The following is a 21,810-nucleotide window of genomic DNA, read 5'->3' as shown; positions in this document are numbered from 1 at the left end:
GCAAATGAAAACAGGATTGAAACAAAAAAACAACCCACTAACTGGGAAAAAATATTTGCAAGTCATATATCTGACAAAGGCTTAATATCCATAATATATAAAGAACTCTCGCAACTCAACAAAAAAACATCAAACAACCCAATCAAAAAATGGGCTGGAGACATGAACAGACATTTCTCCAAAGAAGATATACTGATGGCCAATAGGCACATGAAAAGATGCTCATCATCGCTGATCATCAGGGAAATGCAAATCAAAACTACACTAAGATATCACCTTACACCTGTTAGAATGACAAAAATATCTAAAACTAATAGCAACAAATGTTGGAGAGGTTGCGGAGAAAAAGGAACCCTCATACACTGCTGGTGGGAATGCAAACTGGTGCAGCCACTATGGAAAACAGTATGGAGATTCCTCAAAAAATTAAAAATAGAACTACCATACGATCCAGCCATCCCACTACTGGGTATTTATCCAAAGAGCTTGAAGTCAGCAATCCCAAAAGTCCTATGCACCCCAACGTTTACTGCAGCACTGTTTACAATAGCCAAGACGTGGAAGCAACCTAAGTGTCCAGCAACAGACGAATGGATGAAGAAGATGTGGTACATATATACAATGGAATACTACTCAGCTGCAAAACAGAACAAAATCATTCCATTTGCAATAACATGGATGGACCTTGAGAGAATTACGTTAAGTGAAATAAGCCAGCGAGAGAAGGATAATATGTGTATGACTCCACTCATATGAGGAATTTAAAATTATGGACTAAGAACAGTTTAGGGGATACCAGGGGAAAGGTGGGGTGGGGGGTGGGCACAAAGGGTGAAGTGGTGCACCTACAACATGACTGAGAAACATTAATGTACAAGTGAAATTTCACAAGATTGTAACCTATCAATAACTCAATAAAAAAAAAATTCTTGAAACTGGATGACAGTAACATGAAGTTCATGATAATATTCTCCTTTTTAATGTACTTAAATTTTCCATACAAAAAGTTTAAAAAGGGGGATGGATACACACACACACCCCTACTTTCATAAACATGGGAAATTATCCTTAATATTTATCATTCAGGTACTTTAATTTACTCCAATTTTAAAGAGTTCATTTTTCAAATGAGAAGGAAAAGAAAACCAAAATGTAATTCCTAGACTATATACCAGGATAACAAAGCTGAGTTACAATTCAGCCTTACTTGTTCCTGCTTTCCTTATAAACAAGCAACTTTTTCTTTATAGAAAGTCAATTTTACCTGGGCAACATCTGGAGAAGCCATGTGAGAATTTATTCAATAAAAGAAATAACTTCAACAAGGAGAGGAGCCAATTTCTTGAGGATCATGATGAGATAGAGGCCTATTATGACTTTTGCCATAATGTTATTTATTTTGTAGTATAAAATAACAATGCAAATAAAACTTGTGGGTATACTACGTTGTATCAAAAAATTTAATAAAACTCACCATTAGCTGATTTTAAATCAGGGAGAATGTGACTCACAAAGAACTCAGTCAGGTTTACAAGTTCATTTGCTTGTGTAATTCCATGCTGAAAAACAAATTTGGAACAGGGTAAAATAACATGAAATTCCTATATATATCTACCACATCGGAAATTTAGGTAACTTTAGAAAAGCAGGTGGAGAGGAACACTTCAAAACACCAACTGCTTAAATATAAAACAAGACTATTTTAATAGACCATAAAGAAACTTCCCCAAATTAAAGAACAGCTAAATTTAAGTTCAGAACATTTTATACACTGAGTCTCAGCTGAGGGAAAAAGTGTGGCATCTGCCAGTTTCGTTCCATGAGAAATTTAGGTGCTTAATCCATCGACATAAAGTCATCTTTGGAGACTATATGAATTCTTATCAGAACAGGTTATCTAGCAGAGTAGGCTGTCTCATCGGAAATAAATTACTTCTTTTTAACTTCTGTGGATACCAACAAGTTTCTTTTAGAAACAAAACTATAGTGAAAAGATTCACCTTCTGTGTTTGGGCTTTTGATGCCAAAGATGTCACCAGGTAAATGGCCGCATCTTTGTGTTTCCAGTTGACAGATGGATTTTTTGCATATTCCTGCAGCATGGAATTAACATAACCAGAGAAGATTCCTGTCACGGGTCCCTCAAAAAACTTGCATAATCCTCGTACTAGATCACAAGCAGCCCTGCGTCTAGTATCAATATCTATAAAATCAAAGGGAAACATATCATGGGAGAAAGAAACAACCACCAAACAAGTGACCGAGTTTATAAGTAAACAAACTGCCATCTGTTTGCTGTCAGCACATAAACAATAAAAAGAACATTTTTTTCACAAGAAACACAAAATCAGAAAGAAACTAAAAAGGACATACTAGTATCATAAACACTAGTAAGTACCTAAAAAAAAGAAGACAAATGATTCAACTTTTGACGCTCTGACATAGCTCATATAAGAGCTGCTTTTCAGGCTGTAGAAGTTCAAGAAGGAAAATAGTCCTCCCGTGAAAGCCAGCTGAAATGACACACTCATTCTAACTCCCCTCCTCCCATATTTACTAGGAAGAGAGCAGCCTTAAAATCGGCTTGCTGAGAGACTAACAGTAAAAAACCAAAACACATACCAGATCCTTCCAAATCTCTTCTTATGTACTCCTCAGAGTTATCTTCAAAGGCCTCCTCATCAGCAGCTGCAAAGAGAACTGACATTTCAGATAAGCCCTCAAAAGATAGGACAAATCAGACTTCTACAGCTGAGTATGCAGAAGAATATGCAGAATTGCCATGTTTTACAGCAAAGTGTTCTTTCCCAACAAATGACGACTTCATTTACTCTTAATCATTACTTAGAGCAGCAAATACTACCCAAAAGGTCAGGTAATAGATAATTCACACAGCTGTGACACAGGCTCACTTGCTCTAATGTGATGGCATCCCAAGAATTGTACTTCACCATCAACTTTGAAAAGTGAGTGACAGGGACCAATCTAGTGATGCCAACTTTTTATTTTGCCAAAAGACATTAAAACAACAAACAACCTAACAACTATAATCACCATTATTTCATAAAAGTCATTTCAATACCAAAAAGAGTGCGACGGGCAAGATCAGCATAAAGATCTGTCCTTTAAGTAAATATACTTTTATGAAAACAAAAAAGGAAATAAAACTTCATATTATATTTTCCTTTATTTCCTCATTTTATTTCAGTCTGATAATTTGAGAACCACCGATCTACTAACTGCTTTGATATGGAACACAATTCCTTCCATGTTTACTACTTGCTCTTCCCAACTGTAAGGAAGACATTTTGTATACAAATACAGGTCCTTAGCGGGGCCAGCCCCATGGCCGAGTGGTTAAGTTTGCGAGCTCCACTTCGGCGGCCCAGGGTTTCACTGGTTCGAATCCTGGGCGCGGACATGGCACCGCTCCTCAAGCCATGCTGAGGCAGAATCCCACGTGCCACAACTAGAAGGACCCACAACTAAAAATACACCACTATGTACCAGGGGGCTTGGCAGAGAAAAAGGAAAAATAAAATCTTAAAAAAAAAAACCAGAAAACAAGTACAGGCCCTTAGGACTATCTTAACCTTAAGCACAAAGTGAGTTTCAACTCTGTATTTAAAAGTTTTCAATCACTTCTAGTTTCAAGTCAACTGTTTAAAAACAGCTATTTGCCTTGGTGAAATACTAAATCAAACAAAACAAAACTCTTTCCCTAAGTTGAGATCCTGGCTAGTTTACTTTCTTCTCAACATAACACAATTTTTAAAGTCTGATTCAATATTTCCATGAAAAAACCTCCAAAGTACACAACAAAGTTCATCACAGCAGAACTCATTTCACAAATGCCTTTTATACCACGTTTTTTGGTCTTGGTTTAGAAAATAGGCAATAAATAGCCTACGAAGTTTCTTTAGCAATAAAAAAAATTAGACTGGGGCAGGCCCACTGGCATAGTGGTTAAGTTTGCACACTCCACTTCGGTGGCCTGGGTTTCACAAGTTTGATTCCCGGGCACAGACCTAGCACCACTTATCAAGCCCACACTGTGGCGGTGTCCCACATACAAAATAGAGGAAGACGGGCACAGACGTTAACTCAGCGACAATCTTGCCTCAAGCAAAAAGAGGAAGATCAGCGCCAATCTTCCTCACACACACACAAATTAGACTAAGTTATAAAAAGCAACAGAAAGAACACTTTGCCATAATTACCTCTAAATTCCATGTTAGGCACAATAACCTTTTCACAGATACTCGTCAGCGTATTCTGGTCTTCAAATAGATTTTTGTAGTGAGGTCTCTCACAAACAGAAGCCAGAAACTGAATTGCATTACTCACTAACTGGAATAAAACAACACAATCAGCATATTTTTAAAAGCAAGATTGAATCGTTTATTTCTTGGGGGAGGTAGGGAGGGAATGTCTGAGTTATTGTCTCTACCATTATCTTACCAAGTCATATTTAACCTCTTGACCTGTTGTAACTAATAAATTCCAGATGGCTGTGACAAAACGAGGCAGGTACCGTTGAAATTCTTCATCATACTTTTGTGCATAGAGTGCAGCATTATCACAAATCTGAGACTTCAAGAGCTCCAATAAACCTGCTTCCTCTTCATCCTCACATAAGAGAAAACAGAAAACTCAAACGTACAACTCTAATGCTACCATAAACATGGAGAGTAGCTGTAATTCCTGAACTAACTCTTTAAAAATTTAAATCCAAAGCCAAGTGTTGAAACCACATCTATGTCACTGTCAATCTCCTCACCTAGTCTTTCAAATAAGTGAAAGATGAAATACTTCTTATTTATTAATCACTGAAAACAGCTCTCAAAAAGTTTGTTTCTTGGGTAAGAAGTAGATCATAAATATATTAATAAGCAAATGAGAAACAGAGTAAGTGCTTACGTTGAAAAGCACGCATTACAAAATCCAAGTCAGAAATTTTCACACATTACAAAGTTTCATCATGTTCCCTCTTTCCCATAGTGTGGATGACTTTTTAAAAAGAGATTATTACGGAGGTTTAAGTTTTCTTAATATCTTCAATGACAAATAATTTTCTCTTTTATAAATGTTCACAATGTGAATACACCGAGGCCTTCCTCTCAATAATGAAATGAAATAGCCTTATCCATAAATTGTAACCTAAGCTAGGCCCACAATAAGAGTAATTCTGTATGCTACAAGTAGCCAAATATGGAACATCCCCTATAATCAAATATTACTTGCATTCTTAGAATTTCACCTATCAACAATGCAAAGAATAAATAATTTTTAAGGAACCAGCATGCTAAATGTTCTTAGATAATTTTATTTCATTTTCTGAAATCTAATTAACTGTCTTCCAATGTTTTCAGAAGGTACTCAATTTTTTTTTACATTTCTTTAAATTGAGATATAAGTGACATATTTCAAATAATTCTTAAATTAAAAAAAAGGCTACTCAGGAAACATTTTAAACAATACTTACATCAGTTTGTAGAAGCTTATTATCTAAAGTCAAGAGGGTATGGAAGTTGTTCATCCAAGTCTCCATATTATCTTCAAAGAATTCAGGGAGATCCTAAAGAATAAATGCTGACTGGAGCCTTTTGATTGAAATAATAAGTATGCTATTTTAATACGTTTTACCCACCATGCTAAATATCTTCCACATGCCTTCAGACTCGAGTCCACACTTCTCAGTGTGAGCCAACCATTACCTACTTTGACAAGAATCCTCTGCTCCAGCTAGGTCTGGCAGCTAAATAAACCATTCTGACTTCTGTCTCTGTATGCTCTCAACCACAAATTATGCCACCTCTATTTCCTGTTCCAATCCAAATCTGCTTAGTCCTTCAAGGTCCAGCTAAGATTGTATGAAGGCTTTACTTACAAAACTCATTGCTTACCAATATATTCCTTTTCCTTTCTGAACAACTGCATTTATTGTAAGATGCCCACCGATTCAGATTTATTGTCTCAGACAGTCACTAATTTGCTGTGGCACAGTACTGCCTTCTTAATGAGGGATAAGCCCCTCAAGGGGAAAGATGATGCCTCCTTCCTCTATGTCTAACAAGTTATTAAGAGCCTCATATTACCCGATTTCTAGGAAGTAGACATCAAAAGAAGGTGTAAGAAAAAACAGTGGTATCTTTTAAGAAAGAATTTCTCAAACCACTGTCCGAATGAACATGGAGGTGGGTACTGAACCGCGTATCTCCTATTCTACCTGTTCTTTTTGGGGAATGGCCTCCCTAGCACTGTGAGTGTAGTCCTGCTGTAAGGATTAAGTTCAGGTACTCGGCTCTGGCTATAAGCAATGAGAAAGCTAGATCCTTCCTCTTGCATCTCAGTATAGTAAGGTATGCCAATAAGACCCTCTTCTCAGTCCTGAAACTCTGTCTTAAAGTAATCACTCAAGAACAGAAAGAATGACTGGAGGCCACTATCTCGGTAGCAATAGGGTGACCAGACATTTTTTGCTATAACACTGTGGCTATGTTTCCTGAAATGCCAGGTTCTTACACCATCTAAAGCCTCCTCCTTCAGCCTTCTGTCTCCCAGAAATGCTTCCAATGAAAGCCTTTTTGAGTAAGCTAGGCAGAGACCTCTAATCAAGGCATGGTTCCCCAGCATTAATAGCCACTTAAATGAAGAAAAGAGGAAGGCCTGAGAACGTGGTCTCTCAGTGTCTCTGATAAAATAGCAGAGTGATTCTCCAAACAGTGAGTTAGGATGTAAGGTTCCCTAATTACTGGAATACAAGAGAATGCTACTTTTCCCCATAGAAATCCCCTAGCATCTCTAGGAACTACAATAAAGCAGAACACTATTTGTATACAGATAAAGAATGGGAAGAATAAGAAAAAAACTAATTTCAGAAAAATCAATGCTGGCAAAGTTTTAATCAAGTGAAAAACTATATATTTGACACCAAAGAATAAGAATCAAATGCAAGAAATAAAACAAAAACTTACCTGAAAGTTTAAACTATAGAACAGTTTTGAGATCAGGATCAGGGAAGAAAAAAGAATCCTCAGGGCAGAGGCATCGTTTGAGTGAGTACTGCAGAGTTCAATAGTGGCCTTGGAAAGGAAATTAGGAACAAAGTTTTAGCGTGTTGTAAACCTTAGTGAAACAGCCTTGCACTAGGCTGAAATTTAGCTTCTATTCATATTATAAATAAAATCTCTTCTCTAAAATTTGGCTTTTAATTAGCAGCATACAGTCATTTAAGAAATGTTGGAAAATACGTTAAAATACATATTTTTAAACTGTCCATAATAGCACTACTGAAAAATCCAATGTTAATAATTTGAACTAGATCCTTCCAGTCTCCTTGGTGCATATATAGAAAGATATTACCAAAATTGTTTTTATATGCTTTCATTAAACAATTCCCCTGCCACTTGGCCTTTAGGTTGTTTCCAGTTGTTCATCATCCAACTGCAATAAACAGACTTATCTATAAAACTTGGTGCGTACCTCAACTTTCACAGTTTGAGATTCTAGAAGTGTATTACCAAAGCAGAACAGTGTGCTATGAATACAGGTTTTGGAAGCCAGACAGATCTTTATACAACCCAGACTCTGTTCCTTCTAATGAGCATGACTTTGAGCAAGTAAGTTATTTTACTGGGCCCCAATCTCCTCATCTATAGTATGAGAACAATGCCTACCTCATAGAGAAAACAGAATTAAATGGGAAAATACACATAAAAGGTCCTACTACTTTGTGCAACCTTCTATGTAAAAGACACTCAACAAAAGTTACTTACTATAATCCTAGAGTTAGGATCCTTAGATGAATACTAAGCTTTTTGTAATGAAACGTCAAGCTCCAGAAAGCTAGTACCATCTATAATCCAGTGGACAGGACACCAGAGCGCTCATTTCACTGCACTCTGGCTAAGACTTTTAACATCATTAAAAAGAAATAAAATTTTTTGCCAATCCAACAGGCAGAAAAAAATTAATCACATTTTGTCTGATTTCATTTTTTAATGAAACGTACCATCAGTAAGACATCCTAACCATAAAAATCCTGTGTACACTCTACATTTTAGAAAGTTGTGACTATCACTCAACTTTCCCATTTGAAAATATAAAATGAGCACTTTTTCTAGAGTTGGCAAAACCAGGTTTGAGGCCTGGCTCTTTTTTGTGAACTGTGATACTGAACCCTCTTTTCTTATCTGGAAAAAATGGTTAACCATATATCTCTTTCAATCTTACCAGATTCTCACAAAGATGAAGAACATGTTCAGGAAAGTCGCCTATGCACTATAAGATGATGTACAAATATATGAATAAATTAAACTCCATAAAAAAATCAAATCAAAATGTGGATCTATTCCTTTAGAGAGGCATACTCAAATACTTCAGTGAAATACGATACCTGAAATTTGCTTTGAACTATTGCGACAAAATGGACGGGAGGAACAAAGTAAAAAAAACAACAAAATGTTAGCAGCTGTTAAACTCATGTAACAGATACATGGGAGTTTATTATACCATCTTCTCTATTTCTGTGTAAGGTGTGAAATTAAAAAAAAAAAAATATGCTGTTCTGAATACCACCTATCAAATAAGCTTTCAAAGCATTCTCTTAAAATTTATGTAAATATTTAAGCAATTTAAAATATTAAGTAATTTAAAATGATCACCGAGATAGTTATTCCATACCTTAAATAGATTAGTCAAAGGCAAAGCGAAGGCATCCAGGACAAGCTTAATTTCAGTCCATAACTCGTTTGACTTAAATTCATGGCGATATCTAGAAAATTAAGGTAAAATAGGCAGATTCACAAGTTTTTGTTTACAGACTTTAGGTCTTCAGGGAGAGATTAGAGAAAAAACTATGGCTGACAGTTTTCTGAAATTCAAAGGGAATTCTTAGGTTTATTTATTTTTCTGATGGTATTCTTCTTTCTTAGTTTTCTTTTTAAAGGAATCAAACACTGTTTATGGATAATAAGTATTTCAGAGGTAATATGGCAATATGAAATAAACACCCTACTCAAGAAGAAACAAACACGACAATGAATTGAGAGGCTTATTCTCTTACTCTAGGATTATAATACTCAAAGGCATGACAAAATAACTGTTAAAATAACAAGCAAAAACATTTGAAAAAAAGTATTTTAAAAATATGAATTTATACATCAATACCTTTTAAATAACGAATGTGCTGTACGAAGGACTCCATTAATAACATGGAAATCTCCACTCTGAAAGCGATTCACCATTTCTGTCAACAAGTCAGGCCATTTCTGAGGGAAATCTTCTCTGCCAATAATGCTAATGGCATCACTTAACTGGAGGGAGAAGAAAGATTAACTAGATAAAAGCCCTACAGATAAGCCTACCTAAAACGCAGGGCTTGCCTTACCTGCTTCTGAATCTGCTCTGGGCTGCTAAGCATCAAGTGCACTATGTTGGCTTTAATGGCTACGCGGTCAGCTTCGCAAATCTTGTTTGGTTCATCTTCAACCTAAAAGGAAAACATCAACGAGCAAAGAACACAAAACCCATATCCATGACCATAAAGGTTTATAGACAAAATAGAACCATTTCTTATTTGCTGGTTTTCTAAGAAAAACATAGAGGAAGGTAGGGCCTTCCTTCTACATATATGGGTCACAGATTCATTTAATAATCTGATGAAAGCATGAACTCTTCCTGCAGAAAAACGTACATTCTATCCCAAATGCAAATATTTTATATACAAATTAATGAGCTGCTCTGACTCCATACCGCCAATTAAGAATCTCAGTTCTACACGTAAACTAATGAGGGCACGTGGTTAAAATCTTTATAGATATATGCTATTTAGCCCATATTCATCTTGAAAAGCTTCAATTTGACTCTCACCTTAAGTCAAAGGTCTTTTCTATGAAAACTTCTTGACGACTACCCGTGTGAATGCATCCAGCTGCATCACCCAGAGGTTCTCAAGTCTCACTAGTTTTACAGATCAAGATAGAGGGAGGGCTAGCACTTCAACAAGTAGAGGGATAGATTTTTTTGAAACATTCTTTCGAAGATTCACCAAGTTGTTCCTCCACACGTGGTAACACCTGACTATGCAAGCTTAAGAACTGTATTTACTATTTTTAAAGTCTTTTATGGAATGAGGAATAAATATTTAAACAAACTTAAAGTTGACTTTTTAGAAAAACTGGCCATTTTTGTCAACCATAATACTTTCTAAGTATCATTACCGTTGTCATTACAAAACAATTGGCATTTTTTTCTTTATCCTAAGCCAAGGTTTCCTCAACCTCATCATTATCAGTATTTTTGACCAGATAAATCTTCATTGCGGGCATCTTTCTTGTGCACTGAAGGATGGTTACCAGCAGCCCTGACTTCTACCCACTAGATGCCAGTGAAACCCCTGCCCTCCAGCTGTGACAAGCAAAATCTCCAAACATCCCCTGGTGGGCAGAATCACCCCTAAGTGAGAACCACTGTGCCACGGTAAGGAAAATACCGGTTCCTGTTTCTTAACTTATAATTTTATACTAGTCATTAAACTCACAGCAAAAGAGGATTCACCTAAAAATTAGAATATATTTTCATACCATACAAGACATAGGGCAAAATCCCTTATCAAAGACTTCAAATATAAATTATTTTGCATTCTATAAATCTTTTATACGTGTAATGCAGTTTTTCAGCTTTTTATAATTTTTCTCAGTCCACAATAGAAAGTTCTTCAAGTATTCATTTAGATTGTGTCTTCCCACACAATGGTCTCTTCAGCAGACAGTGAGCTAGAGTTAAATTTCAACCATAATGGAGATTAAAACTAAGTCTCACTCTCTAGTGACCTGGGTTATCAAGCTGCTCTGGGCTGCTAATATGAATATGAATTTATACATCATAATATGAATTATTCATATTATGAATTCAAACGAAACAACAGGAACTTTGTAAAAGTGTTCTGTTTAATTTCTGTCAATTCTTTCACATTTTCTAAATAATCATGTCATCTGTGAACAAAGACGATTTTATGCCTTGCTTCCCCATCAGTATACCTTTTATTTCCTTTTCTTACTGCATTAGCAAGGATTTCCAGCACAATGTTGAAAAGGAGAGGTGAGAGAGGACGTCCTTACTTTGTACTTGATCTTAGCGGGAAAGCTTCAAGTTTCTCACCATTAGTCGTAGGTTTTTTGTAGATAGTCTTTATCAAGTTGAGAAAGTCCCCCTCTATTCCCAGTTTACTGAGAGTTTTTATCATGAATGGGTGTTGGACTTTGTCAAATGCTTTTCTGCATCTACTGATAGGATCGTGTGATTTTTCTCTTTTTAGTCTACTGATGTGAGAGATCATATCAATTAATTTCCAAATGTTAAACCAGCCTTGCATAACTAGAATAAATCCCACTTCGTCATGGTATATAATTTTTTAAAAACTTTTTCGGATTTGACTTGCTAATATTTTGTTGAAGAGGAGCCTGTTTAATTTCACCTTTAATCTGCGTCTAAATCTTTCAGGAGCACTTCATATATAAATCTTATAAACACAGAGGGTATTAAACTATGTATGCACAAAATACTTACAATTCTCCAGTTTCTTTTAATATAGTTCTTGAACGTTACCGAGGCACACACTTTGATAACATTATCCTGGGACTTCTCCAGTAATGTTAAAAGCAACAGTGGGTAATTCTGATTTCCTTCTACAGATTCAAGAAACTTCTCAGCTGTAAAAGAATTTCCGTATTAGATTTGTTATTATAACCAAATCTTTCCACTTTATGCATATGTGAACTATATATATCCCTGACTGAAGCATCAAAAAACTGAAAGATCAGAATATTTCCCCTTAGGCAAGCTATTATGGGTCTCCTGGGCCTCATTTTTCTTATCTATTAAATCAACTATATATGACATTACATTAATTACATACTTTGGTTTTCAAATCACTTTACCTTCCATTAACTCACTTGATTCTCACAAACCTACAAAGTGGTCTGATAGGATGATTACCCACCTGACGGAGAATCTGTTTCTCAGATATTAAGTGACTGTAGGGCAAAAGTCTTTTACCCTGTCCTGTTCCAGATGGATTATTAAAGCACTATTAGTAATGGTAGTAATATTTCTTTTATAGTCCTGTGATGAAGACTAAATGAGTTAACTCATGCTAATATATATTATTATTAACCATATGGATCTGGTGCTTTACTCACATAGATTATTTCATTAAGCTGTCACTACTACCCAGAGAGTTAGGTAGTAGTATCCTCCTTTTAAACATAAGGCCACTGAGGTTAAGTAACTTGTCCAAGATTGTACAGCTAGAATAGTCGTCACTGAAAAAGTTTTAGTCCAGTTCTTACTCTACCATATTAGCCCTCAATTTTCTTCTCAAAGTAAACATTTCTAATACCAGCAATAAATTTTTACAAAGACTTTACCCACATATTTTCAACTCATACTACACTGAGGGATAATAAATCTCCTAGATTTACTGATCACATGGTGAAAGTTTACAGCATTTCTTTTAATTATTCCTATCTTAAGCTCCACAAGGCAACATCCATTCCAAGGTTCCAATATTTATTGAACAGGTCTGCCACTAACATCTATTATTTTCTACAAAATAATAATATGACTTAACACCTTTCTTCTTTCTGAATGAATCTCAAGACTTTAACTTCCATCCTCAAAACCTCCCTGCTTTGTGTCTACCATGTCTTTCTTGAAAGATGAGGAATACTGAACTGAAAAACGTTTTTAGGGGGCTGGCCCCGTGGCTGAGTGGTTAAATTCGTGCACTCTGCTTTGGTGGCCCAGAGTTTTGCTGGTTCGGATCCTGGGTGTGGACATGGCACCGCTCATGAAGCCATGCTGGGGTGGCGTCCCACATGCCACAACTAGAAGAACCCACAACTAAAAATATACAATTATGTACCGGGGGGCTTTGGGGAGAAAAAGGAAAAATAAAATCTTAAAAAAAAAAAAGTTTTCGGGAAGGTACACACAATGGTTTTGTATGAGTCTAGAAAGCTTCGGTATTTCCTCTTAGTGGTCTGCATTTTGTACAAGGCAACACACTATATCTACAAGTTGGAGAACAGCCCATATATATTGCCAGATCTCTTTCCTAAATTGAAATCAATATTCTGAAAGCAATTTTCTTGTGAGTTTAATTATTCCTTTCTGTGTTAATTTCCTTCAACTTGCTCACAGAATATTCATACTGACGTTTCTACACACTCAAGAAGCCTCAAAATGTCTTCTAGTTCATCCATACCACTGTCATAGCTCAACAGCCATGGGAGCAGAGTGGATCTGTAAACTAGGATCCACTACATATTTCCACCTCCAGGTCATTTGATAAAGATACTGAGTCAGTCTAGTACCAATCCTCGAGAAATGCTATGTTCATTAGCTCTTCCCAGAAACATCAATTTATTCCTACATTCTGTCCTGGATTCATAAAACAATAGCACCTTCACCTTACAAAAGCATAATTATTAAAAATAATTTTTAATAGTGTTGGCAAAGGCTTTCTGGGAAAGTCTAAGAAGATTAGAGCCATTAATTAATTTCCCTTTACCCAAGAACACAATTCTTCTTTAAGCACTAATGGGGAAATCAATTTTCCCTCTCAGAAATTACAAAGGCTTTCCTAGAACAGAATGTATGCATTAACATGTTTACAACTCTATTTATTATTTATAACATATGAATATAACACACATGCATTCATTTGTGTCTTCTTTGGGCCCTTCCCAAACCGCTCTTCATGGGCATGCACATTAGTAAGTTCTGAAGAAACAGATCAAGAGCATTTCCGGTTAACATGCCTTACATTGAGGACTATCAACTGACTACCCACAAAGACACAGAAGCAGTCTGTTGGGTTTGCACACATGCTTCAAAAGTTTTGAAGGTAGCTGCTATCACTTAAAAATGAAGACACTTCATAGCAGCCTATATCCACAATTTGGAGAAAAGCCCATAGAGATCGCCAGGTCTGCTTCCTAAATTGTAATCAACATCCTCAAAGCAACCTTCTTGTGAGTTTAAGTCTAATTATTCCTTATAATTCCTTATAAATATCCTTATTTTTCAAGCAAAGCTGGAAATTTGATCTTGCAAAACTGGTCTGAATCCCCCAAAGTTAGCTGGTTTCAAATAATATTTGCCCTTTAATCAAGGCATACAATCACAGGATATTACCAGTCCCCACTTGACCTGCTTCCCTCATTTACCCTCACACTTGACTCGTTTGAGTGTCTAATCTTGCAATTCTAAGCTTATACTAAGTGTCTCAGGGAAAGTGGTCAAATTCAGAGGGAGGGAGGAAGGGAGGAACTCTACGCCTTTAAATATACTAATTAAATCAAACCTAACACAGGAATTAAGAGACAGTGTCTGATTACTTGGTTTCATTCACTTCATCACTTTTTAGGGAATTAACTCTCATCTCTATGCCTTAATTATTGTATCTCAAAAACAGACAGGTGTGGGGATTTTCAGAAGGCTGAGGGACAAGGAACTCTAAACATACTAGTACTTTTTATCAGAAGACGTCAAATAAAAGCTGCTTTACTCAAAAAACAAAACAAAACCAAAAAAACACCACACCAGCATACGTTATACCAGCTGTGAGCAGCCAACCACACACTTTAGGACTATAGAATCCTGAAGCCTGAGAATCCAAGCGTAAATCTTTTTTCTTTTTTTAATTTACAAACAGGCAGATTGCACAAAGGTTTCCCTCACCTGTCCTTAAAGAATAAATCAACCACAAAACAATATTTATTCTCTTTACCTGGACGTCTAATGGCAGGATCAGGATCAAGAGTTTTCTTTAAATATTCTGTTAGCGTTTGCAAATTTGCATCGCTTAGCTCCATTGCCATAGAATCTAAAACAAAAAATGAGATTTGGGTAATTGGTCACATGAGGACACAGTGATTTACATAAATGAATCTTTTTATAGTGCGGTCTTCCCCTCTCTGAAAGTCATCCATTTGTTATGTTTTAGGTATGGGCTATAAGCCCAACTCTTAGCTGAGACAAGGTTCCAGAAGATAAGATGGGCTTTTTTGAAACAATGGTGAGATAATTTTGAGATAAAAAAGAAACATGTCATAATACCAAAAAGATAGGCACAGAAAAACAAAGTTGAAGAAGTGATCAAAGTTACCATAAAGTTTATCTGATTTAATGCTATGAAAAAGGGCAAAGGGTTAAAAAAATAACTCACTAGGATTTTTTTTTAAAAGTCCCATCATGAGAAATCAAAATTTTAAGAAGAAAGTAAGGATCTCATAAACAGTTCTAAGTTCAAAGAAACTAGAATAAATTCCTTTGTGTACAATGTGTAATCACAAGTATTGAAGACAAACTACATGCTGAGAATTTGCACCTGGGGAGATAATTCTGGTGTTCAAACGATGACAGCTGCTTTTCTGCAACAAAAGCAAAGCCAACTAGGGGTCGGCCCAGGGGTGCAGCAGTTAAGTGCGCACATTCCACTTCGGCAGCCCGGGGTTCGCCGGTTCGGATCCCGGGTGCAGACATGGCACCGCTTGTCAAGCCATGCTGTCGTACGCGTCCCACATATAAAGCAGAGGAAGATGGGCACGGATGTTAGCTCAGGGCCAGCCTTCCTCAGCAAAAAGGAGGAGGATTGGCAGTAGAATGCCAGCTCAGGGCTAATTTTCCTCAAAAAAAAGGAAAGCCAACTAAAGCAAAAATAAGTGGGACTACATCAAACTAAAAAGCTTCTGCACAGCAAAGGAAACTATCAATAAAATGAAAAAAGCAACCTACCAAATGGGAGAAAATATTTGTAAATCATATCTGATAAGAGGTTAATATCCAAAATATATAAAGAACTCCTACAACTCAGGAAAAAAACCAATCTGATTAAAAAATGGGCAGAGGATGTGAATAGAAAGTTTTCCAAAGAAGACACACAGATGGCCAACAGGTACATGAAAAGGTACTCAACATCACTAATCATCAGGGAAATGCAAATCAAAACCACAATGAGATATCACCTCATACCTGTTAAGACAGCTATCATCAAAAAGACAAGAAATAACAAGTGTTGGCAAGGACGTGGAGAAAAGGGAACCTCGTGCACTGTTGGTGGAAATGTAAATTAGTGCAGCCACGATGGAAAAACAGTATGAAGGTTCCTCAAAAAATCAAAAATAGATCTACCACATGATCAAGAAGTTCAACTTCTGGGTATTTATCTGAAGGAAATGAAAACACTAACACGAAAAGATATCTACACCCCCACGTTCACTGCATTATTAACAACAGCCAAGGGGCCAGCCTGGTGGCGCAGCAGTTAAGTTTGCAGATTTCGCTTCAGGGGCTCGGGGTTCACCGGTTCAGATCCTGGGTGTGGACCTACATACCACTCATCAAGCTATGCTGTGCCAGGCGTCCCACATATAAAGCAGAGGAAGATGGGCACAGATGTTAGCTCAGGGCCTGTCTTCCTCAGCAAAAAGAGGAGGATTGGTGGCAGATGTTAGCTCAGGGCTAATCTTCCTCAAAAAAAAAAGACAAATACCATACGATCTCACTTATAGGTGGAATCTTAAAAAAACAAAAAACCAAACACATAGATACAGAGAACAGATTGGTGGTTGCCTGAGGTGGGGAGAGGGCAAAATGAGCAAAGGTGGTCAAATGGTACAAAATAAATAAGACATGGGAATGTAATATAGAACATGATGACTACAGTTAATAATAACAGTGTATTGTATATTTGAAAGTTGCTGAAAATCTTAAAAGTCCTGATCACCAGAAAAAAAACTTGCAATTATGTGTGGTGATGGACGTTAACTAGACTTGTAATCACTTTGCAATATATACATCTATCAAACTGATGTACTGTACACCTGAAACTAATAATAATGTTATATGACAATTATACTTCAATAAAAAAGCAACTTTATTAAATGTTTAAAGCTTAAAAAAAAACTATAAATCAAGAGTATGCTGTAACTGACCAAAAATATTCACATCTAATATATTACAAATTATAAACTAAATAAGTGGCTTATGTATATCCAATTGACAACATAAGGCTAAGAAATACACACACAAAAGAAATAGCTCATATACACAGATTACAAGTGTGTGTGCATGCATGCATCATTACCAATGGACCAAAAAGCAGAGAATGTTATAAATGGGACTTTATGGTCTCCAAGCTGTTAGTCAGTAGATAAAATTAAGCGCTAAACGAGAGAACTTCTTGGGGTGATGGAAGTGTTCTAAAATTAGACTGTGGGGAGGGATGCACAACTGTATAAATTTACGAACATTCACCAAACAGTACACTTAAAATGAATGAATTCATAGTAAGTTATACCCCAATAAAGCTATTTTTTTTAAAAAAACAATTCTTACATCCCATTAGCCAGCTTTTAGGGACGAAGCCACACATAGCTCCTAGGGAACCTAGGGAAATGTGCCCCTTTTAGGGCAACCATGCACCAAATTAATCTGGGGCTTCTATGACAAAAAAGAAAAATATTAAGTACATAATAATTTTTTGTAAAATGTAATAAAGCTAAGTGGAAAAAAGGTCAAGCATACCATAACTGAAATTATGCAAAACTATACATACACTCAAATGTATAGAAAAAACTCCAAAATGTAAATAGTGGTAATGTCTATGTGATGGATACAGATTTTTATTCTCCTCACATTCTTGTAAATTTTTCTAATATCCTACAAGCACCTATACGTACTACATTTACAACCACCTATATGTATTACACTTACAATCACAAAGTTATAATTTTATTATATTTTTTAAACGCCTATGAAAAAACAAGTTCAGGCTCTCAAAGGAGCTTACATACTAGTTGGAAGACAAGACAGAACTGAAACGCCAACTACAGATCTATAAAACCCTTTTCCTACAATTCTGAAATCCAAAAATCTATAAGCTGTGTTTTTTTTAAAACAAGCTTGTGGCAAACTCATGTGGTAGCAAAACCTGGCCTGAGCTGCCTGAGGCTATAAATATAGTCTTGATTTATCTCACTTAGTATGTAAATTTGTTTCACTAAAGAAATACTAATGTGTTTGATTGAAGGGTACTGCCCCAAGCTCCCTTGGAGATGTGGCATAATCCACAGTATGTGCATCCAAAAAGAAATTCTGAATTCTGAAACCCATTTGTCCCCAGGAGTAGAAGAGCCAAATGAATCACGCAGACTGCAACTTAACTACTAGGAGGTCAAGAAGAGAGTGACAGGGGTTTGAGGCGGTCCAAGATTTTCCAGAGGCTGTGAGTATTGAGCTGAACTGGAAAGATATATAGAATCGGATAGGAAAAGTAGAATAAGGACTCACCTCATAAAGGAAATAGTGTGAGCAAAGTAACAGACACAGGAAGAGTGCATTAACTCTTTTGGGGAACAGTGGCCTTGGAGGCTGAGATCAGATCATATAGGTTCCTCGATACTTTGCTGAAGAGTTTCATGATTTAACGTACAACAGGAAGCTGCTAAAGGTTTTCTGAAATGGGTAAAAACTTAATGAAAGTGGAGTATAGGAACTTTGGGCTGGTAATAGTTTGCAGAACGGAGGTGAGGAAGAGAACAAGAGATCTGTTAGGACACTTTTTTTAAATGAGGGAAGGGTCACATCTGTAAACCAGGCATAAGACTAGATGTCTTACACGCTTCCTATCATTTCACATAACAAACATACTAGGAAGGAGACTCAGACATTAACTAACTTGCCCCAAGTCACACACAGTTAATAAAGATCAGATTCAAATCAGTCTGATTCTACAGTCTATAGGGCTACCCTCTCCTTACTACGGAAGGCCGTCTCTCAGATGGAAATAACGACGACAGAGGACTGAACTAGAGTGGAAGGACTGGGAACAGCAATAGAAAGGATGATGTGCAAAGAGGGCAGCCAGATGGGAACTAGGGAGAGGAGAAGTCAATGACGACTGAGATTTTGAGCAAGACTGATCCAAACAACACAAGAGCCATCGCCCTTTAGCTTGACACTAAAAAAAAAAAAACAAAAACTGGGGGAAAATAGGGCTGTGCTATCTAATGCTGTGCTCGTGCAGAGTACTCCTCCACAGCCAGAAACCACAAAAAAGAGAACAATCTGATTGAAATGATCTTGTATTCTCCTTATTACAGTCATCTCCCTTAATTAAAAATGTTTTTATCACAAGGGAAGCCAACATTCTGCCTGATTTAGTAAATTCCACCACCTCTCTATTCACTTCCTTTGACACAGGGCAAACCACTGTATGGGCATGAATATCAAGTCCCACTTGACCACACACATATTTACTGAGAGGCTACCCTTTCTGGTTTTTACTACCAAAAGGTTAGAGAATGTTATACATTATATTCCCCCTTTGGAGATTCACTTTAAAGGGTTCAGGAAGTCAAAGAGTAAATCTGAGTTTAACGTTGTTTAATCCAGAGTTCCCCCATTACTTGGCCACAGAACCAATTTATTACGGAATACGTCTTGGAAAGTGGTGATTTAATCAATTCATTTCCCATTCTTTTTTTCTGTGATGAACTGCTGAATCTGTTATGAAATCATGAAAATTTGCTCTTGCCAAGCAAAATCATTTACATCAGTGTATATGAGCTAAAAAAACTGGTCTTTCTTTGCCACACACAAATTTATTCCACCTTTTGGGATCTATGCAACGCAGCATGTTAGAAACTATGTGTGTGTATGTTGGGGGGATTACAGAGATTAAGTGGATCTATTTTGTTGAGCTTTTTAACATACTCCTCAATAAATCTGCATTTTACTAACTTTTACAATTATGTTCCTATAGCACTGTACGCAGCATTATTTGTATTAAACATCTAATCTCCTTACCATGCAAAGAGTCCCAAGCAATCTGGCACCTATCATCCTCATCTCCTACCTTCTTCTTGGCTCTATTTTCCAGCCACAAAGGCCTTTCCGCTCCTCAAACCAGCCAAGACAGTTCTCCTTGCCTGTAATAATGCTCTTCCTTCTAATTTGATATCAGGCATCATTCAGCTATCAGCCTACTGACAGCTCCTCAAAAGGGCCTTCTGTGACTATTATTTACCTCATCCCTGTTCTACTGTTAACAGCATTACTCCTCATCTGAAATACCCTTGATTTATTTATCTCTTATTTGTAAGCTCCCAAGGGCAGGGACTTTGCATGTCTTGCCTGTCTCTGCATGCACAGGACCTTCAACATTGCCCGACACATAGCAGACATTTGGTAAGCATTTGTTGCATGAACTAATGGATGAGTCAGTATGTCCGTTAACTAGCTAAAACAGGAGCTCCTAGTCTGAAGACTACTCTTTAAGAATCAGTTATTAGCATCCCCAACATAAAGTAGGAACTGTTACATGTGTCAGATAAACAAATGACCAAGTTACCTGCCATAATTAATTTCTCTTCATTCAAAAGTGCTTCAAGGAAGAAGTGAATTTGAAATGTGCCTTGTATTACTATTCATATACACCAGTGCTTATACTTTTGTTTCAGGGTTTTGCACATACTGTCCCATCTGCCTGGACAGCTCTGTCCCTGGAGAGCCACATGGCTCACTGCTCACTTTATTCAGGTCTCTTTTCAGAGATGCCTGCCTAGACCACCCTATCTAAAAGAGCACGCACCTCAGCCACTCTCCATCCCCTTACTCTAGTTTTCCAGGAAATTTTACCAAGCATATTAATTTGCTTTCTTGTTTATTATGATTCTCCCTCCACTAGACCGTAAGCTTCATGAAAGTAGGGACTTTGTGTTTTGTTCACTGTAATCTCCCTAGAGCCTTATAAATAGTGATGAGCACCTACTATGTATTTGTTGTATTATTTTCAAAAGCTACATCCCCTTGATTGATTTTTCCATCAGAAGCACTATCATTCTTCACATTTATTCTGGTCAATTGACTGTGACAAACAGGAAGAGGTAGAGACAACTGATTCTAAGACCACGTGATAGAATGACTCTAAAACAACAAAGTTGAGGTGCCAGTGTAGGACTAATTTTAAGTTAAAAAAAAAGTGAGTGTGTGTGTTAATAAAAATGCATGCCATCCCACTACTGGGTATCTATCCTAAGAACCTGAAATCAGCAATCCCAAGAGTCCCATGCACCCCTATGTTCATTGCAGCATTATTTACAATAGCCAAGACGTGGAACCAATCTAAATGCCCAGAAACTGATGATTGGATAAAGAAGATATGGTATATATACACAATGGAATACTACTCAGCCATAAAAAAGGACCAAATTGTTCCATTCGCATCAACATGGATGGACCTTGAGGGTATTATGTTAAGCAAAATAAGCCAGACAGAGAAAGACGAACTCTATATGACTCCACTTATAGGTGGAAGTTAACATATAAACAAGGAGAACTGATCAGTGGTTACCAGGGAAAATGGGGGGTGGGGGGAGGGCACAAAGGGTGAAGTAGTGTACCCACATGACTAACAATAATGTACAACTGAAATCTCACAAGGTTGTAATCTATCATAATCTTAATAAAAAAAATAAAATAAAATGCATGCCATAATCCATGAAAGTTAAAATACTACATAGAACCTAGAACTTTAATGTTAGTTAAGGGACTAAATATGTGTCAACAAACCTTTTTTATATCTCCTTATGATACTATCTATAAAACCAAATTGTAAGGTTAGCCCTGGTTTGGGAAAGTATGACAAATCAGGTAATTGTAGAGCATACTCTACAAGTATTCACAGCATATCAGCAAGATCAAAGTCTAATTAAGTTATCTTATTTGGCCACAAGTGAT

The 21,810-nt window shown here is 36.7% G+C and overlaps 1 protein-coding gene across 5 annotated transcripts in view; it reads right to left on the bottom strand.

Annotated features, from left to right (window-relative positions):
- The window catches only part of CSE1L (chromosome segregation 1 like), a 45,448-nt gene that overhangs the window by 20,845 nt on the left and 2,793 nt on the right, over nucleotides 1–21,810 (bottom strand). For 4 of the 5 annotated variants that reach the window (XM_070588485.1, XM_070588483.1, XM_070588486.1 and 1 more), the window contains 12 exons: nucleotides 14,798–14,893; nucleotides 11,572–11,714; nucleotides 9,392–9,493; nucleotides 9,172–9,317; nucleotides 8,686–8,776; nucleotides 6,978–7,085; nucleotides 5,486–5,578; nucleotides 4,462–4,629; nucleotides 4,221–4,350; nucleotides 2,623–2,688; nucleotides 2,001–2,203; nucleotides 1,475–1,559 (listed from right to left, as the gene is read on the bottom strand). In XM_070588485.1, coding sequence (XP_070444586.1) covers nucleotides 1,475–1,559; nucleotides 2,001–2,203; nucleotides 2,623–2,688; nucleotides 4,221–4,350; nucleotides 4,462–4,629; nucleotides 5,486–5,578; nucleotides 6,978–7,085; nucleotides 8,686–8,776; nucleotides 9,172–9,317; nucleotides 9,392–9,493; nucleotides 11,572–11,714; nucleotides 14,798–14,888 — 1,426 coding nt within the window. In that variant the 5' untranslated portion in view covers nucleotides 14,889–14,893. Of the gene's footprint in view, nucleotides 1–1,474; nucleotides 1,560–2,000; nucleotides 2,204–2,622; nucleotides 2,689–4,220; nucleotides 4,351–4,461; nucleotides 4,630–5,485; nucleotides 5,579–6,977; nucleotides 7,086–8,685; nucleotides 8,777–9,171; nucleotides 9,318–9,391; nucleotides 9,494–11,571; nucleotides 11,715–14,797; nucleotides 14,894–15,397; nucleotides 15,696–21,810 lie in introns of those variants that run through there. The other variant, XM_070588484.1, reaches the window with a different exon arrangement.

Source organism: Equus przewalskii, chromosome 21 (genome assembly GCF_037783145.1).
Source record: "Equus przewalskii isolate Varuska chromosome 21, EquPr2, whole genome shotgun sequence".
Taxonomy (NCBI): Eukaryota; Metazoa; Chordata; class Mammalia; order Perissodactyla; family Equidae; genus Equus; species Equus przewalskii.
The sequence above is the reverse complement of the archived record's forward strand: the minus strand, read 5'-3'. Positions and strand labels throughout refer to the sequence as shown.